The sequence below is a fragment of the Elgaria multicarinata genome, chromosome 9, assembly GCF_023053635.1.
Source record: "Elgaria multicarinata webbii isolate HBS135686 ecotype San Diego chromosome 9, rElgMul1.1.pri, whole genome shotgun sequence".
Taxonomy (NCBI): Eukaryota; Metazoa; Chordata; class Lepidosauria; order Squamata; family Anguidae; genus Elgaria; species Elgaria multicarinata.
This window is the reverse complement of record NC_086179.1, coordinates 87,622,358-87,642,325: the sequence shown is the minus strand read 5'-3', so window position 1 is coordinate 87,642,325 and position 19,968 is coordinate 87,622,358. Positions and strand designations below refer to the sequence as shown.

Here is a 19,968-nt window from a genome sequence, read left to right as displayed (position 1 = left end):
CTTGAAGGCTGCTATAGGCGAATCCTACTTCAAAATCAGGTATGTGCTTGTGGAGGTGGAAATATTGAAACCATGGCCCACATGCTGCTGTTCTGTTCTCTTTATAGAAACTCCCATGAAGAGTTAATTACCCCCTATTACTGCCTCGTCCAGAGCGTCCAACTGACTATTATGTAAATGTTCTTCTTGAGGGCTGTGACAAACTGGTCACAGCAAAACCTGAATTTTTTAGCAATTGCTATTAAATTGATGGTTGTAATTGGATCCTGAGTTTTAAACTTTATAATTTTAGTCTTAACTGTTTTCAAAAAATGTATTCGCTTGGTGGATCTTTTGATCGTATTGAGTATATTTGTGGTAAGGACTCTTTTGGATACTGGACAATTTACTGTCGGTTTATATTTGATGATATATACCTGTATGAACACTGTTATAAATTGTAATGGCCTTTGGCTTGGTGCAAATAAAATTGCACTTGACTTGACATTCATTGGGACACGCGAGTGCGCCTTCAGAGAAAATATGGACACACTCCTGACATATGAAAAATATATAAACATTATGAATAGGTTTGTCGTCCCAGGATTTGTTCTTAATCTGTTCCCCAGAAATTATTTCTTCTAGAGCAGTAATTCCCAAACTGCCACATCAATATGTCTGCTTGAAATAAACTAGCGCACTGACAAGGCCTTTGGGACTCACCCTTCTCCCTTGTGCCTGAAAGTTATCCAACGTTCCCCTGAAACTGTGTGTTGCAGGGGAAGATTGGCAGTGGTAAATAAGCTGTGTTTCAGTTAAACAAGCTTATTTATTTTATTATTATTGCATTTATATCCCGCCCTTTTTTCCCTCCAAGGAACCCAAGGCAGTGTACATAATCCTCCTCTCCATTTTATCCTCACAACAACAACCCTTTGAGGTGGGTTGGGCTGAGAGTCTGTGACTGGCCCAAAATCACCCAGTGGGTTTCCATGGCTGAGTGGGGACTAGAACCCGGAACTCCTGACTCCCAGTCCAACACTTTAGCCACTACACCACACATTACAGATCTTCCAAGTCTGGGGTAGGCAACTTCTGGGTGTCAGGAGGCTATTTTTGCCCTTACACCCCTGGTAGGGGCTGGAGCTTGCAGGGTGCCCAAAAACAAACACACACCAAAATCACTGGTTGGCTGCCAAAATTCTGTGTCAAATCACTCTATAGCACCAGAGCGGTTAAATTTAGCTTGTTTGTAAGTTAAAATTAACCTCTTTGGAGCTCTGTAGCTTCTACAGAGAAGCCAAAGGACCATATTTAGCTTCCATACAAGCTACATTTGGCCGTTTGGGCACTCTGTAGCTGCTATGGATGCCTTGGGGCGGGGGGAAATGTAAAAATAAATAAATGGTGGCAACGGGGTGGGGTGGAGGCAGCAACAAGGACTGTGGGTGCTGCATATTAGCCATTAACCATGCATTGACAAGCCGTTTTAATTTATGAATACCTGATGAAATTCCAAAGAACTACACAATCTGGAAAAACTCTCTTCTAGAGTTCTTCCTGAATTTATGTTGACTACTGTGGCCTCATTTCGCTTTACCACCACCACCCCGCCCACTTTAAGATGAATCCTTAAAACACTTTCCTCCCTAACATTAAGTATTTCTTAATATTTTTACAAATGAATGTCATCATTAAACATAGAAGCTTATGATGATTTGGTTCCTTGAATGATCACACAAATATCCCCACCTCCAGTCACAGTGTCACTGGGATTTTTTGTGTTATAAATGAAAATTATGGGCTGGACCAAGCATGATGGAGGTTTAAATGCATTTGCAAGGGCTAAGATATATATTATGAAAGCTAATGAAATGGCGTTTTTACTCCTGTTAAATATTTTATCTCTCAGTAGCATAACAAACAGAAATTGAATAATGCACCATATATATTCATAGGCTTGATCGTAAAATATCTTAAATAACAATCAGGCTTGAAAATGGTTTAATGAAAAATTAGGCAAAGGAGATTGATTGTATTGTAGGAGTATGTTTAATATATGTCTGTTTCTAAAGCAAACAATGGCTCAGTTCAGACAACACGTTAGTCAACGCAGTGTGAAAACTCCACTCAGTGGTTGCGTTTTAGGGTGTACTCCCCACACAACATGTCCTAACTCCACCATTGTGTGACTGTGGGCTACGATGGAGTTGAGTAAAATCCATCGCAACATTTGATTGACAGTTCCTCTGCCCTCGCTCCTCCTCCCCCCTGGTCCTCCCGATGGTATCCCATCAGCTATTGCTGTAGAAAAACAATCCTAGTGGCTCTCCTAGAGGGGCACTCATTCCTTTCGCCACTCTTGCCAGAGAACTCTGTAGCCAGTGGGAAAAGTCAACTCAATGCAATGGAAAACTCCATGGAGCCCTCCACACAACACACAACTGTTGTGCAGAAACTCTTCTCTGCACAGCGTTGATATTCTGCATGGAGTGTTTTCCCAAAAAAAAACCTCCACTGTTGCATGGAGTTTTCCTGCCAGACAACACATTTCTCAACTGTGGTGTAAAAACTCCACTGTGGCATTCTAAAACATCCATTGAGAAACATGCTGTCTGAACTGAGCGAATGAGTCAAATATCCTATTTATTGCTTTGTTCCTACAGAGTCACAATATATTTTAAAAGCCATATACTCTCAAAACATGTCAGTGAAAAACACAAGAAGTGAAGTAAAGGTCACCAAAAGCTAATTTTTAGCCCGGATATTTTCTTTCTTTAAATGGAACTAATAGCAGCAAATCTTCTTGTGAAACTTGAATTGTATTAGTTTGTATCCTGGAACATTGGACTTCCAAGAGGCAACAAGCCTATTTATGAAACTTCCCTGTCCTCCTTCCTTTTCCCAAGAAGGAAGACTAGTTTCACATTATAGGGCTGTGCCTCAAACCGGGGTGAAATAATGGCGTAACTACCATTACATATGATTGTAGGGGGTTGCTGCTACAGAAAATGGCATCCCTGTGTCACCTTCTCTCTCTCTCGTTCTGCACCTCATGTAATTAGGCCATTATGTTAGGTGTCCTGCCTCTGCTCCAGAGGGAAACCCAAGATGATATGTCATGAAGCAAGGTAAGTGTAACTATATTTTGGAGAGAGAGAGAGAGAGAGAACATGACATGACCATGCCAATTTGGGTAGCAGCCTCATCTTGCACGTAATGCTAGTTCTGCCATAATACTGCACTACAAAAATCCTTTACTTTTAACCCCCTTTGAAAACGGTCCGGAAACTTCAACTGGTACAAAACAGGGCAGCATGTTTATTAACAGGGACTGGCCAATGAGACCACATCACGCCAGTCCTTTTCCAATTTCATTGGCTGCCAGTCCAGGTCCGATTCAAAGTGCTGGTATTAACATTTAAAGCCCTAAACGGCTTGAGGTCAGGCTATCTGAGGGAACACCTCCTCCCATATGTACCTGCCTGGACCCTAAGGTCATCCTCAGGGCTCCTTCTCTGTGAGCCCCTGACAAAGAAAGTGAGGCAGGTGGCTACCAGGAGGGCCTTCTCTGCTATGGCACCCCAGCTGTGGAATGAGCTCCCTAAGGAGGTTCGCCTGGCACCTACACTATATTCTTTCAGACCCCTTTTTATTCTCTCAGCATTTTAACAGTCAGTTTTTACTTTGCTGTTTAAAATTCATATTTTAAATTTGTATTTCTGCACTGCTGCTGATTTTAACCTGGTTGTGCTTTTATATTGTATTTTATATCATGTTTTTATGCTGTTTGTTTTATACTTTGAATGTTTTTAATTTTTGTGAACCGCCCAGGGAGCTTCGGCTATTGGGCGGTATAAATAAATAAATAAAGGAGCCTCATTAGGGCTGGTTTTTCAATGACTGACAGACTTTTTGCCAAACTATTGGTAAACATATTTATTCATTGTTTGCATTCTCTAAAATCTCTTTTATCTCTCATCTATCTATCTATCTATCTATCTAGAGAGCTTCGGCTATTGGGCAATATGGAAATGTAATAAATAAATCAACTATCATCCATCTTTCTGTATATGCACACATACCAGCATTACATAAAATTCAGGCATTTGAGTGGATGCTTGAGAGCTCAAAGTGTGTACCGCTCATGATGGCCTCCCCTCTATCCGCCAGCCCTGTCCCCTCAGTTCAGACCCTACCATATTCAACAACAAGGGTCTCATCTACACCAAGCAGGATATTCCACTATGAAAGCGGTATATAAAAGGCAGGAGCCACACTACTGCTTTATAGCGGTATGGAAGTGCACTGACAACTGTTGGGGCCCATTGACACATACCATCTACCACTTTCATACTACTATATCCTGCTTGGTGTGGCTCCTGCCTTTTATATACCACTTTAGAGTCAGAAGACCTAAAGACGGTTGTGCACGCGCTGGTAATCTCAAGGCTCGACTTCTGCAATGCGCTCTATATAGGGCTACCATTGTACCTAGTTCGGAAACTTCAGCTAGTTCAAAATTTGGCAGGTTGGTCAAGGGTCATCTAAGGGTGAGCATATTACCCCAACATTAAAATCACTCCACTGGCTGCTGATTAGTTTCCAGGCAAAGTACAAAGTGTTGGTCATTACCTTTAAAGCCCTAAATGGTTTGGGTCCAGGTTACCCGAGGGATCGCCTTCTCCCATACAGTCCGCCCCGCACACTCAGGTCCTCTGGGGAGAACTTACTTCAGTCAGCCAAGACTAGGCTGACGTCGGTTTCCCAGAGAACCTTTTCTTCTGTCGCCCCTGGATTATGGAACGGCCTGCCGGAGGAGATTCATAATATTAACTCCCTCTGTGATTTTAAGGCAGCTTTGAAGACTAGCCTTTTCCGGCAGGCCTACCCAGATTTTTTAAAAATGTGTTGATTCCTGCACTAATGTTGTTCCCCGCCTCGATCCAAAGGGAGAGGCGGGTAAGAAATAAAATTATTATTATTATTATTATTATTATTATTATTATTATTATTATTATATTTCATAGTGGAATATCCTGCTTGGTGTAGATGAGCCCAAGGTTTGAATGTGAGTTCGCACCAGGTAACAGCCCTTGTAGCCCAGTAATATAGTGGAAATACGTCATATCATAAGTTTGTAGCTGAACACATTATCTTTTTCTCTCTTTTGCAAGGGGTCTAGCTCCTCAGAATAAGCCAGAGTTGCAAAAGGTGATGGAAAGAAGAAAAAGAGACCAAGTTATCAAACAGAAGGAAGAGGAGGCACAAAAGAAGAAATCAGACTTGGAAATAGAGCTACTCAAACGACAACAAAAATTAGAACAGGTACTGGGAGGGGAATGGTATGAATGAATCAGGCACTATAGAGGAGCTTAGAACTCTTTAAGAAGAAAAAAATCTGTAGTGATCTTAAGTATTCCTGTGTATGTTCTTCTTTCTTGCCTTTATTTCGTTACCTTTATTTCCCTATAAAATAAAATTTCATGATTTTTTTTTTAAAAGCTAAGTACCGAAAAGTATAGCATCTGATTGTTAGTTCCACGGTTGTCCTTTTGAAAACAATTGGTAATACTAGGTTTAAAAATAATAGGGGTAAATTCATGGAAGATAGTATCGTCAATAGCTGTCTAGCAAGGTGGTCAGAGAATGTATTTTCATTCTCAAGGTGACCCTGAGAAGTGAATGATAAGGGGATGGTATAATTTCACAATTCTCCTTACAGTGTATGCTACCATCACAGCTGAATCCTGTAGACTACCACAAAAGCATTGAATCTAGTTCTTTTCACTGTTTGTAACTTAGATTCTGAGAAGTGCGACTCTGTTTTGCTTGACTTAGTTTATTTCCTTTTTTTTAAAAAAAAAGAACTATTTTTTTGTTTTGTTTTTAAGCTTGAACTTGAGAAGCAAAAGATCCAGGAAGAGCAAGAGAATGCACCTGAATTTGTCAAAGTCAAAGGCAACCTGAGGAGGACAGGTCAAGAATCGGCAGAAGCTCAAACCACCTAGAGGAGGAGCCACTAAGACTTGAAGCCATTCCCTCAGTGGCTGCCAGGGAAGAGATTTCTGCAGGATGTCTCACCCATTTGCCTTGGATCTGGGTGAAAAATATGGTTAATACGAGGTCAATTTCTGGAACCTGTGTGGATTAATGACTGCACGACAGATAAAACTCGCCAATAATAATATGGAGATCAGAGGATAAACGAGCAACCTGTTGTCACTTGAAAGACCTGTCCAAAGTACTTGACCAGGGAAAGAATTTGAGTTGTTACATTGCTTGCTTATTCCTGATCCAAGCTTAGTGGGTATCTCAGGCTAATGTGTGTTATTTCCCTCCTACCCCCTTCTTGTTCATACTTTGTGGAGTTCTGCTATGCAGAAAAACAAAGTGTTCTGAAACCACTTCCCATTACATTCTGTGTGGTAACCCTGTTTCAAAAATGTACAGTCCCTCTCCCCTTCCCCCACCCACCTCTCTGATGTAAATATAATTTCCTTTAGACTTGAAGTTGGATTTACCTTGTCCCTGTATGGGCTGCATCACCATCACCACGGGGGGGACTTCAAAAATAAGCAGTAGGAAAAACTGAATGTGTTCAGTCATTGAGCAGCTATAAGGTGTTATGAGTCACCTCTACATTTGAGTGAAGTGCACATTTGAAACTGTTCCCTCTCTTTCTCTCTCCACCCCACTTCCTGCATCCTTCCTTCACCTTCATTCAACTTCGTTAGGCAGCCAACCTGCTTCATCATACTATTCTTCCTGTGTAATGTTCACTTCCTTTTCCTGTGTAATGTTCACTTCCTTTTCCTGTGTAATGTTCACTTCCTTTTCCTGTGTAATGTTCACTTCCTTTTCCTGTGTAATGTTCACTTCCTGGGTCTAAACTGCAGTTGAGCTTTCTTTGTTTTGTTTTCTTCTTGGCCTATTTCCACCAGGATTCCAAGAACTACACAACCAGCTCTAGGGGTGGGTGGGGAGGAATATGTTGACAGCAGCCACCCACCCCAACCTCCCAGTGCCACATGACCCATAGTTTTGGACACTGAGAGAACTTTGAAAAACTGTTTGGGAGACCACATAGAAGAGGAAAAAATAAAAAATCACGCAGGGCATGTTCAAATGTGAACATGCCTAAATTAGCCACTGGGAGCAAACTCTCTGCTCTTTAGTTTTTTGGGTTTTTTTTTAAACTGTCCAGGTTTCCCCCAAAAAAACACAAATCAAAGAAGTGTAAAATAAGAGTGGAATAGGAGTCAAAGAGGGACCACAGTGGGATATTTAGAAGCTTGAAATCATGATGAATTCCCATGTTGGTCCATACAGTCCTAAACATGCCTACTTGGAAGGATGCCCCATTGAATTCAATAGGCCTGCCTTCCAGGTAAGTGGGTTTAGGATTGCAGTCTAACTTCCCATGGCATTCCTTGGGATGAGTGACCTTGCTGGTCCCCTTCTTCAGGGAACTTGATTCTGTGGCTAGTTTCCACTTTTCAGTCAGTAAGCATATCACTGAAATCCAGATAAAGAACTTACAGTGTTAGGAGAGGAATAGCTTTCTTAAAGTCCAAGCCTGCTATGTGGGGCTTTTTCTTTTAGGAACAATATTAAACTCTAATTTGCCCCAGCTTTTTATCCATCAATCCCTCCAGCTAGAATTTGTCACCTTTTTAATTACCTTTTGTCAGTATGATTCTTTGCAAGAATTCCCAGAATAAGCTATGGGATAGACTATAGTGACAAAATCTGGTCTTTTGATGGCTTTTGACAGTTTTGGGAAAAATAACATATGTATTAAGTAAGAGCTACAGAGGTCTAAACACGTACACATAACTGGAAAGAAATATTAACCTAAAAAATGGACATTCAGGTCCTGTACTAAATATGATCTATGTAGTGCAGCCTTCCCCAGTCTGGTGACCGCTTGGTGTCATGGATTTCAGTTCCTATCAGCCCCAACCAGAATGGCCAATGGTAAGGGATCCTGGAAGTTGTTGTTCAAAACACCTGGAGGGCACCAGTTTGGAGAAGGCTGGGGTAATCTAACATAGATTTGTGTACACTTACGTGAGCATGTGTGAGATGTGTACATAATGCTTCTTGCACTTTTGTTTCTGGGTAGGCAGATGAGTGAGTGACACTTGCTGTAAAACCCACAAAGCCAGTTTTTCAATAAAAGTCAACATGGAAGATTATCAGTACAGGTACAGATCATATAACATCCAGTTCAATAACTGCTTACATCAACAACATAGTGCGGATCAGGTCTACAGTCTTGCTTTGGAAAGCTGAGCAAAAATGAATCTTTTGCAATTACATCCAAGCAAAATGCTTGACAATGTTTGATATCAACACCAGCTTGTGTGAGTAAGTGATGTGTTTTGTCATTGCTTCAGGCACTGGAAATTGAAAAAACAATTTCAGTATTGGTCTTGGGACCTAACATTTACAATGAACAAGCTTCCCTTCGGCGTGAGGCTTTTCAAGTTGTCAGGACCCAAGCAAGTCTTCTGAGAATAAAATCACATTATAAATCCAAGTCAATGATAAATCCGTTTTGCTGGAATTTAATTTACTCCTAATTTAAATCCTGACACAATTTATTTCATCGTTGACTTGGATATATAATGTTGTATGCAACTTTTAGAACAGTAAATATGAAGGCCATTGATAAAAGGGATGGTGTTGCATTGCTTGACCACAATAAAGGCAAAGAGTTGAGATCTTCACTTAGAAAGAATAGAACTTGGGGCTTCATTTGCAACGCAGGACCACAAATACCCTAGCTGCTTTAATTTAATTTCCTCTCATTAGCTTCGAAGCAGAAATTGAGGTTTCTAACTGCAAATAGCTCACTGTTCCTAGGCTTATGCTGCAATTAGATTTGCCACTGACCTTTTCCTTCTTAATCTAACTTTCTGCACTGCTTACAAGGATTTGGGGTGGGGAGATAGAAACACCCAGAAAAAACTTGCCTTAATCCTTTTATCACTTGCTGTGTGTTTCTCATGCTCTCCCACATATTCTGTTAGACATTTAGGCAGACTTCTGAATTCCAATTCCATGGCGGACCTATGGCACAATGGGTATCTTAAGGTGTTTGCAACACCTTGATGTCATGATTCCAAAATAAAATAAGTATGTTTTGACCCCAAACCTTCTGAACATAATAGGGAGGAATTTTTAGGTATCACTGAGTTCTGGACCAGACGTCTAGCAGAATGCACTGTAAAACTTCTCTGCTCCCTAATTTGTCATGGGTGTGATCAACTGGGTTATGAAATACGAACAGAAGTTTCCTGCAGCACCTGTGGGGTGGGGGCAAGGCTGCTTTGTAGATGCAGTACGTAGTAGTCTTGGGGTATGGGCTGGGAAGTACTATTACTATACTACCAGTAGAGTGTAAACCTACCTTTAGCCTATTTAAGAAGTCTGCCAGACTTTTTTTGTGTAGGAATCCATAATTTTGTTTTGTGTTGATATGACAAATGACTGTTTTTAAAAATCAGGATTTTACAGATGCTCTAGAATTGTTGAACTCTTTTTATTCGCAACAGTAAATTGACAGTTCTTATGGTTGAGACTCTATTCACAATCCTACTGTTTTACAAAGTTTTCATTCTGCTGAATATTTTATTGAGCTACCTTAAATTAAAAACGGTTGTTTCTTTTTAGGAATTGTCTCTGAATTTATCGATGCTTTTAAAATTCACTTTGTTTTTAGCTGGTTAAGGTAGCAAACTAGTATCGCCTCCCAGTTCTTCAAGCGACGTTAGTCTTCTGTTATGTCTCCACCTGTTTCCGAGTGTACATATATAAATATTAAAAAGGGAGCCTTAATGGGGTTTGTTTTCATAATTTAATATTTTTTGTATTTGCTCTTGCCTATTTGTTTTTAACGAAGTGTTACAAAAATGAGGGTGGAATTCTTAGAACCAAAGTTAATACGTTAATAAAAATCTACTACATGCTTGGAATATGCAACTGTGTAAGTGTGTGACCTTGATCTCCGCTGCATTTAATGTACTCTTTGGACACTTGAAATTGAATTCTCTCTCTCTTCTTGCAGCAAACAATTTTAAGGTCACACTGACTGATTCCTTTCACATTACATTCAGGTTATGCACATACAAGGTGCTATTGACTGACAAAATTAGTTTCGCAAAGGCAGTTTAATTCTCCAACTTCCCTTGCATTATGGTCTTGAACAAGGATTTTTTCTCCAGACAGTAGAGTCTTAAATGAAATGAGAAAAAAAGATTACTGAGCTATTCAGGCCTTTTGAAAATTCAATACCAAAGATGTAATTCTTGGAAATTGCCATTCTGGATTCTTCTAAATTTACAATTCTGAACACACTTTTAAAATTCTCATTAAACCAAGTCAGGTCTTCATGCCAAATTGATGCGCCTTACGTCTCAGGACTGGAGCACGAATATTGATGTTGCTGAACACACTTACATTTATAACAAGAAATTTATAACAAGAAATATTATGGTCCCAGTCCAGCCAAAGTTAAGCATATGAGACTGCTGCTTTTTACTGGGGGTGATAATGGAAATGTTGAAATGGATGGGAATCCAACATGCTTAATTTTGCATTGATCTTACCTGGTTTAGTAAACAGCTTATTTATAACGAAGACGCTGCCTTTTCCCGTGAATTTTGGCACATTGTCCCCTACTATGCAGTATCCCAATTTTGAAAGGATTAGGGGTATTGGGGAGTGCTCTTCTGTGAGCTAGAACTGCCTTCCTCCATGGGGGCCCATGGGCACCTTGACAACTGCAAAACTCTTCCCAGCAGTTCCAGATCTGGGAGCAGGGGGTGATTTTCCCTATTTGCGGACCTCCTTCCTACAAAAGTTCACCCACCCACCCACTCCACCCACTGATAAGCTACCCTCCCGCCCAGCAGCTGCTTGATACAAACTCCATTTTCAAATAAGCTCTTGAAGAAGGTACAAATTCAGCATATATCTGCAGTAGGATGGCCAGATTTTCTGGTGTGTGTCCCACCCACTCCTTCCTGTTAGAAGCAGAATGTGTCTTAGTTATGCGATAGGTAGGAATTCAAGAGGCTTTTGCCATTTTCAAATCTCTATGCCAGGAAAAATTGCCCCTGTTAAATTTCTATATATTGTACAACTGAAAGCTACTCTGTTTCTGTGAGGGCAAAGCCTCTAACCAATAATCAGTGTCCACACCGGGGGGGCGGGGGGGATAATAATTTATGACATGAATATTGTTGAAGAATATAATTCTGGGTTGTTGTTTTCAATAGGGGTCCAGTTCTGCTCATCCTGCCCCAACTGAGTAAAGGCCATTTCATCTGAAACAGAAATTTATATATTTTGATTTATTGCATTTATATACCGCCCCATAGCTGAAGCTCTCTGGGTGGTTTACAAAAGTTAAAAACAGTGAACATTAAAAACAAATTTCCAAAGTTTAAAAACATAAAAAGCATAAAAACAACATAACGTCCTTATAAAAACAGCTATTCTGGGGTCCATTAAAAACAAACAAACTCCGCATATGTTGTTAAATGCTGTTAAATGCCTGGGTGAAGAGAACGGTCTTGACCTGGCGCCGGAAAGATAACAATGTTGGCACCAGGCCAGCCTCGTCAGGGAGATCATTCCAAATCAGAGATGGGCAATGTGGGGTCTTCCAGATATTGTTGGATTGCAATTCCCATCACCCCTGCGAGCAGGCTGGGGATGATGAGAGCTGTAGTCAAACCAGTACCCAGCTAGGCATGGCTCTTACACACTAGGGTGGCAGCACCTTTTCTGTGTTTCTCCTGTCAAGGAGAGAGGTGTGAATATGCACAGGAGGTTGGGGCAGAGAGAGAGAGTCTGACATGGTGTGGAGAATCTATGGGGCCTTTGCCAATCATATCTTTAATAGGAATGCATATTTGCATAGATATCTTCAGATATTACAGAAAACACATAGCATGCTGTGAGAAAACCAGGAGCCACCTTTTATTTATTTATTTTATTTATTTATTTGCCACATTTGCGTACTGCTCATCTAGACAGGTTCTGGAATAGCAAATAACACGAGATAAAATGAACAAAACATAAAATCATGTGAAATGGCCCAGAGAGAGACACAGTATTTAGTACTTGGGCTTAATGGTTTTAATAAGGGCTGGAAACCTAGAGGATACTGATTAGCATACCATTTGCATTTGCTAATTTATGTGCATAATGCAAATTTGGAAATAATTATCATTTAAATGAAAATGCAGTACTTCTCATCATGGAGTAGAAGACTTTAAGCAGGTGACCTGTCTATCTACATGTTCAGCTGTTCACTGGTGATGGGCAATAGTTGTTACGTAGGGTGACCATATGGAAAGGAGGACAGGGCTCCTATATCTTTAACAGTTGTATAGAAAAGGGAGTTTCATTTGTATGCATGCAGCACCTGGTGAAATTTCCTCTTCATCATAACAGTTAAAGCTGCAGGAGCCCTGCCCTCTAGTATAGCTCCTTGAGCTTTAAATGTTGTGATGAAGAAGGTATTTCACCAGGTGCTGCATGCATACAAATGACTCCTGCTGAAATTCCCTTTTCTATACAACTGTTAAAGATACAGGAGCCTTGTCCTCCTTTCCATATGGTCACCCTATTATGGTTCTTTATCATTAAACTGGAATTGGAAGGACACTCCTGCAAACATACAACACCTTCAAATAGAGGATGGTTGTCTAGTAGAACTACAAATAGAGAACCATCTTCTCTAGAAGAGGCCTCTGCTATGTACCTGTCCTTTGTCATGTTCAGGTGGGCCTTGAACTCTAATGAGCTGTTTTAATTTGTGGCAGCTGTGTTAAGAGAAGAGCCTGGAAATGCTTTTGCATGAAGTTTATCAGGAGGTTACCTGGTGAGTAAAATACAACTTTCCTCATGCTCACAGACCACCTGGAACTCCACATTTTCTTAGGCTTACCTCTGATAGTAAAAACAAATTCTGGCCCGAGTCTTAGTGAACCTGCTTCAAATTGAAGGGAGGGGAGAGAAAAAGGAGGTGAGCATTCATCTAAAAAGCCCTACAGTTCCTTTGAAAATGGATGTCAGCTTGGGCTAAGAAAAGTTCTGTTTTGTCTTTCTGTGGGGGTGAATGCGCAACGAATGGCTGTAGCTATCATTTTTCTGTATGTTCCTTTGTGATCCTTTTGAAGTTGTATCAAGGTTGTACATAGGAAAAATAGTAGTCTCCCATTCACCCTCGTTCCCTTTCCTGTTTTATTCTGCAATGCTAGGACAACTCAGGTTTTTTTTTTAAAAAAAGCATGCTTTCTGAGGTCTGACACCAGAACTCCCACACTCCCAATGGTTTACTTTTTTAAAAAAAAATGTACTGGTATGCAGGTTGCTAAAATTGTTTGTAGGTGTGATATACCTTAAGGGGCCTGTAATGAAACAATTCCGTTTTCCCTCTGATACTGGCTTGTTGGGGTTTAGGCCCATTTGGTGTGACTCCTACTTATTTCATTTCTCTCTGTGTGTGTGGTTTTTGGAATATTTGGAAGTCTGTATAAACCGCTTACTTTACTACCTGAAGGTTGCTTCCATGTGGTAATATAAAGGCAGCTGTATATCCTTCTTCTGTTTATTGAGAGCAGAACCTGTCAAGGCATGGGAACCTCAAGGAGTTCTCCACCCCTGGAGCCGACTTTTCCCACCCTGTTGCCTTCCAGAAGCTTTGGACTACACAACCCAGCATTCCAGATCATTGGCTGGGAGTTTATGGGAGTTCAAGTCAAGTAGAAAATTTTACAATTGGCTACTAACACTATTTGTGAACCTATTTCCAAGGCTGAAATATGAAAATAGTCTTTTAATTAGAATTTATCCTGGTAATGACCCTGTTCACATGGAACACCACTTCCTGGCTTGTTCAATCCAGGAGTTGTCATGGCCAAGCAGCAGCAAGCAAGCAAGCATGCTGCCTCCCATACGCTCATTGGTTCCACTTTCAATCAACAACGCTGGGTTACCATGATGTCTGAACCCAGAACTCTGGGTTGCTTAGGGTTAAACAACTCAGAGGTAAGGTTAAACAACTCAGAGTTAACCGAACAATCACCCATGATTTGTTCTTGTGACCTGGGCCACTGAGACCCTTGAATGAGGCCCTGCTTCATGCTATAGGTGAGAAGCCAGGTTTTGGAACCTATTTGCCTTGGCAATGAACACCTGGCCCTGTCTTTGCTAAGGAGCATAATGTCAAGATGTTGTTTCACAAGTGCTTCACCTAAATTGGGTGGCCCTACATATATTGTTGGACTCCAACTCCCACCAGACCCAGCCAGCATGACCAATGGTTGAGGAGCATGGGAGTTGTAGTCCAACAACATTTATTTATTTATTTATTTATTACTTTTTTATACCGCCCAATAGCCGAAGCTCTCTGGGCGGTTCACAAAAATTAAAACCACAATAAAACCAACCAACAGGTTAAAAGCACAAATACAAAATACAATATAAAAAGCACATCAGGACAGCCACAAGTTTTCTACTTTTGACTTGAAGAGTATTTAAATGTTTAGCCCTGGACTTGTTCTTGATGATGATGGCAGCTTGTACTGCCATGGCCTTATTTGATTTTGCAGGGGTGGTGGTGTAGGATTACAGCAAGTGGGGTTTCCTACACTGGTAAGGGTTTGGACTAGAGCATTTTTAGGTCCCCTCCCACTCTGTGATTTTATACTGTTACTTTGTATGGTGATGTGGGCTACTGGGCAAGCAATGTATTAATTATTTTGTATATTTACTTTGGAACTGCCTTCCCCAAGCTAGTGCCCTCCAGATGTTTTGGACTACAAGTCCCAGCATTTGTGACCATTGGCCATGTTGGCTGGGGCTGCTGGGAGTTGAAGTCCAAAACATCTGGAGGTCACCAGGTGCAGGGAGGCTGCCATAGAATCAGTGGCGGCTGTTGGCTCCGATGGCAGTGGGGCAGTGGATCCACTCTGGGTTTCAATCAGAACCCTGAAGGAGCTATACGAAGGGTGAAGCGTGGGAGCCTCCACTGCTTAGAAACATGCCCCACTATGGATCTCTCTTCGGGTCGGAAAAGCAAGACAAAAAATATTATGTACTCGACTGAGAGCCCTACATTTTCTAATCCACTATATGGATCCAGCATTAACTATTACAAGAGAAATTGGTTTTTATGCCCCAGCCCTGCTAGCCCCTCGTTTGTTTATGCAGACATTAAAAAGACAAGACAAGACTAGAAATAACAAGAAAGCCACAGTGGCTAAAGTTTCAAAGTGGAGCCATTTCTTTCTAAATATATGATGGCAGATGCTTTTAACAAAAAAAAACCCTTAATGCCTACCAGCAAAGAGTGACCTTCAAATGGATATTCTGGGAGGATGAAACTGCATCCGTCCCTCAGAAGGGACAGCCGATGGTGCATCAGGTCTTAACATTGCTCCTGCCAGGGGGACGTAATCTCAGGATGAGCTTGCAAGCGATACTTCGAATGCAGCTCAAGCAATCACATTTCTTCTCCCCATGGTAAATTATTTTGATAGCAGTTTTGTTCTGGATGGTTTCTCTTAGCCATTGTTTACTCACTGACCTTTCCGATGAAGAAAATCCAGTGCTTTAGGTTTTGTTGTGTTTTTAAAAGCTCGCCTTCACAGTTGAACAGTGTGGCTTTTGCTGCATTTTCTACCGTAGCTGGGCAATGCCTGACCCTCGGACGGTTTGGCACTTGTCAGGGTCAACTTACATATTTTTTTGCATTTGTTACAGAAAATGCCAAACAGAAATACCTGGTGTTGTTTGACTCTGAGCCCCCGGTTCAGTTCACCTACTGTAATTAGTCTGGTTACTAGTACGAGTTCCATGCTGCAGTACCTGCTTCTGTGGACAATCATGGGACCCATGATAAACAGTTCCGTTAAGTAGGGGAGGCGGCTATTTTTTATAACTTTTACATAGAGCGACTGATTTCTAGCTGGTGCATGTTGAGATTGTGAGCTTTATCAAACCAGCGTTATACGGTGCAATCGCTGCGAATTGCGTGCAAAGGACTCCACAGTTTTCCATCTTATAATCTGCTTTTATTGTGAAGTATTCTGAAGTTTTCCAGTTTATAATTTGCTTTGACTGTGAATTACTCCCATGCATCCTTTAATTGTGCTATAAAGGGAAAAGAATCGAGGTATTTAGCTACTAGATTTCAAGCGAATCATTTGTTGTTTTCTGAGCGGCCACTGGGGGTGCAGGATCATGTTTAAAGAAAATTTAAACAAATGCTTACATCTGCATAAGCTTTAAAGATAAAGACATCAAAATTGGCACAGTAATAGATATTAAGGAGAGCTTTAAGTATACCAAATTTGAATCAGATTGGGTTATCTGTTGATTTTTTAATATATATATTTACATTTCCCCCCTTAAGCCCTTTGCAAAGGATCTTAGGAGTGCTGCTGCCCAGGGTGTGATTTAGCAACAACAACAATGACACCAGCTTAGCGCTGTAGGGGATAATTCGAGGAAAACCTGTACTTGAAGCTCTTAGCCATGCTGGTACAAGCAAAGCTGGAGATGTGAAAGTCTATTTCAGTTGTCAATTGCAAAGAGAGTTTTAAGAACACAAGGGTTGCGTTGCTGGATGTGACCAATATCACTGTGGTCCATTCTCCTGACCCCAACAGTAGTCAGTCAGCCACCTCGTGAGTAGGGATGCCTGAAGCACTGTGTCTGATCTGCATCTTCTGGGCTAATGTTTGGATTTCAAAAACCTGGCAAAATTTATATTCGGAGCTAAAGAACATTTAGAGATGTTTATTTTGAGATTAAAATGTATTGAAAGTAACTTTTTGAGTAGGCATTTTCATTCTTTTTTTTAAAAAAAATTGCAGATTAAAGTGAAACAGGTCAGAACAGATTTATCAGTGAACACTTGTAAAAGTAACACAGACTTCATATCAATTGATTCTTCCATCTCTACTCACAAATGGCATGAAATTGAAGGCTGTCTCATGTGTACTGGCTTCTTGCAAACCATCCCAACTCTGAAATTTGCAGTGGAAACGGTGTATGGTTAAATGCCACTATGTGTGGGGTTTTTTGTTTGTGGCTTTTCTGATCAGTCTTTCCTTGCGGCTAAAAGGCAGCATGACCTGGCTACACAGGCAGTGCAAGATGGAAGTGGGGAGGGGCCAAGTGCCCCCCTGACAAGTACTTTCTCCTCCTGCATCAATCCCTGGACTCTGTGGAAATCGTAACTGACTCATAAACTGGAAATTAAGGCTGCAGTCCTGCGAAGGCTGACTTGGAAGTTTAATTCCACTGAACAAATCAACAGAACTGGTTAAAGCTTCAGCTTTTGGGTTCCTTGGGTGAAAGGGTTGGGCCCAGGTGGCCTGGATGCTTCACTGAGAAAATGTGTGTCCTAGAATATATCCCAGAACTTCCCTGCAGGGTGCCAAGGCTTTGTGGTAGATGCTCAGGTGATCATCAGACCTGTTGTGAGAAGGCGTTCTCTGGAAGTCTGAAATTTGAAAATCATGGGGCTAGAAGAACATTTGGGTTACCTGAAGGGTGAAGAACCTCTGGCCCAGGCACCCAATTTGGCTCTCCCAGGGACCGAATTCAGCCCTCTAGGTTTCCCCAGAAGGCCAGGCCCCTTTCCTACGACCTCATTTGATGATTTTCTGGCTTTGCTGCAGGGTAAGCCCCTCCCACCATTCTGAAAGGTTGAAATGCCTCTTCGGGGACTTCGTACTTGGCAATAAGAACTTCAAGCAAGAATGTGCTGGTATTTTTGGCCCTGCCCCTTTGGCCCCAGAAAGCCTCTCCAAAATGGAATTGGGCCCTTGGACTAAAAGAGGTTCAACACCCCTACTATAAGTAGACCCAGTCCCTGACACAGCGGGAATGACTGAATTAGCTCTTCATGTCACTCCTAGGCATATATTCAAAGACTGATATTTATGCCTAGTTTTTACCAAGCGTAGGAAAGCATTTTTTTTTAATCGAGGAAGGGGAGACAGCTATGCCTAGAAGCCCGGGAGTTCTCCCACCATTTCCCCGCCTTCCATTTTTTTTTATTTCTCCCCCCTCCATCACCATGCCTCCACCACCACTGCTCCACAAGCAAGAAGCTTATGTACCTGAGATTTGTGGGCTTTGCATGTCACAGCTATCATTGAGACCCTGGTAGCTTGCCAGAAGGGACTCTCCTGGCCCTGTAGCCTATGACGGGACCTGGGTCTACCTTAGCAAAGAATCCTCGCAAATTTATTTATTTATTTATTTATTTATTTATTACATTTCTATACCGCCCAATAGCCGGAGCTCTCTGGGCGGTTCACAAAAATTAAAAACATCCGAAGTATAAAACAACAGTATAAATAATTCCTTCTCCCTATCAATCACATTCACACTTCCCAAGCAAAGTAGGGCGCCCCTGTGTAACTGATGGTTTAGTTTTATTAAACACATTAAAAGACCTGTCATTGAGGGAATCTGTAGGGAAACCATTGTGGCGTGTAGAGAAATACTTCCTTTGGGCCTTAAAGTCTAGTTTTTGAGTTGGTAGGATTTGGTTTTTGCAGGGAGATCAAACAATCCCTTTATTTTTAATGAGCCCGAAGTCACCACAGAGAGTCTAGCAGCAGCTAGAGAAATGATTACTCTCCAAGTGATGTATAATAAGGGACACTTCTGAATCTCTTAAATCAGAAACATCATTCAACTTAAATTACCTGACAATGCCCCTCTTAGATCCAACCTGCTGTGATAATCTGAAAATGTGTGTGGGAGTGTGAGAGAGGAAGGGTCCTAATTGACAGGAATGGAAAAACCTCGTTACTGAGATAAAAGAAGAATTTGAGGACACAACTTCCTCAGGTTTACATCATCAGAGCTGCCACCATGCATTATTTTTGAGTGGATCTTTGTCTCTCTCCCTCCCTCTCCCTCCCTCCCTCTCTCTGAAGACATGCTTCCATCCCAAGGTTCTGAAGATATCTAAGGCCTGTCTAGTTCACGTTTGCTATGAAAAATGCTTGACGATGAATTTTGCAAGTTATGGAATATTTTGGAGCAGAAAGGAGGGAGGGGAAGCATATAAAAGAAACTGCAGTAGATCTCATGCCTGAGGAGATGTGAATTAAGTAGAGATGAGAGCTATGGTTTCCCTTTACCTGTAAAGAGCAGCTGTCATTCTCTTCCTACCTCCTTCCTGCATTTGTCATTTCTAAACGTTTTACTCAGTAGGGGAGCGGAAAGCTGTCAGATCTATATCGGTGCCGGAGTTATCTAAGCATTTTTGAGCTTCAGCTGTTCCCTAAATGAGCTGCTGCTTGGAGGCTGTTAGAGGCTGGTCTCAAGATGGATGGTCAGAATTCTCCAGAGAGATAGTTCATTTCGTTCTAGTTTAGTTTAATTTTATTTATATGCCCCTTCTCCACAGTGGTCCATGCCCAAAGTGCCTAAATAGATAATAAACTGTTCATCACAAAATGTTTAAATCAGATTCAAATAGGACATAATCAATGAGTCTGGTTCAATATTAGAATGAGATATAAATGTAATAATGATTGATAAATAATAAATAAATGTACAATTAAATATAGAAACAACAGGGCTGGCCCAAGGCATTTTGCTGCCTGAGTTGAAGGATAAATTGCCACCGCCTCCCATTCCACATACAGAAGCTAACTAAAGTGATAGCTGAATCTTGCTTCAATTCTGCCATGCTTTCCACCACATGAGCTAACTGAGGAGGTACAGGACAGGCTGTGTAGCACCAAAAGCTGCCCCGAGCATATGCAGCCCTCCTCTGCCTAATGGTAGGGCCAGCCCTGAGAAGCAAGATCAACATTAACCCAACTCCTTCTGTTACAGTTGGTCTTGCTACATTTTAAGGGCCCCCAGCAGATGGTACGATAGTAAGATGGTTAGTCCTCATCCTTCAGCCTTCCATGTGTTCTGGTTCCTATT

At 41.3% G+C, this 19,968-nt stretch overlaps 1 protein-coding gene across 2 annotated transcripts in view; it reads left to right on the top strand.

The window, feature by feature from the left end:
• The window catches only part of FAM107B (family with sequence similarity 107 member B), a 66,150-nt gene extending 59,341 nt beyond the window's left edge, over positions 1-6,809 (top strand). For both annotated transcript variants that reach the window (XM_063134293.1, XM_063134294.1), the window contains exons 3-4: positions 5,157-5,307; positions 5,874-6,809. In XM_063134293.1, coding sequence (XP_062990363.1) covers positions 5,157-5,307; positions 5,874-5,990 — 268 coding nt within the window. In that variant the 3' untranslated portion in view covers positions 5,991-6,809. The remainder of the gene's footprint in view (positions 1-5,156; positions 5,308-5,873) is intronic.
• Positions 6,810-19,968: the final 13,159 nt, after the last annotated feature.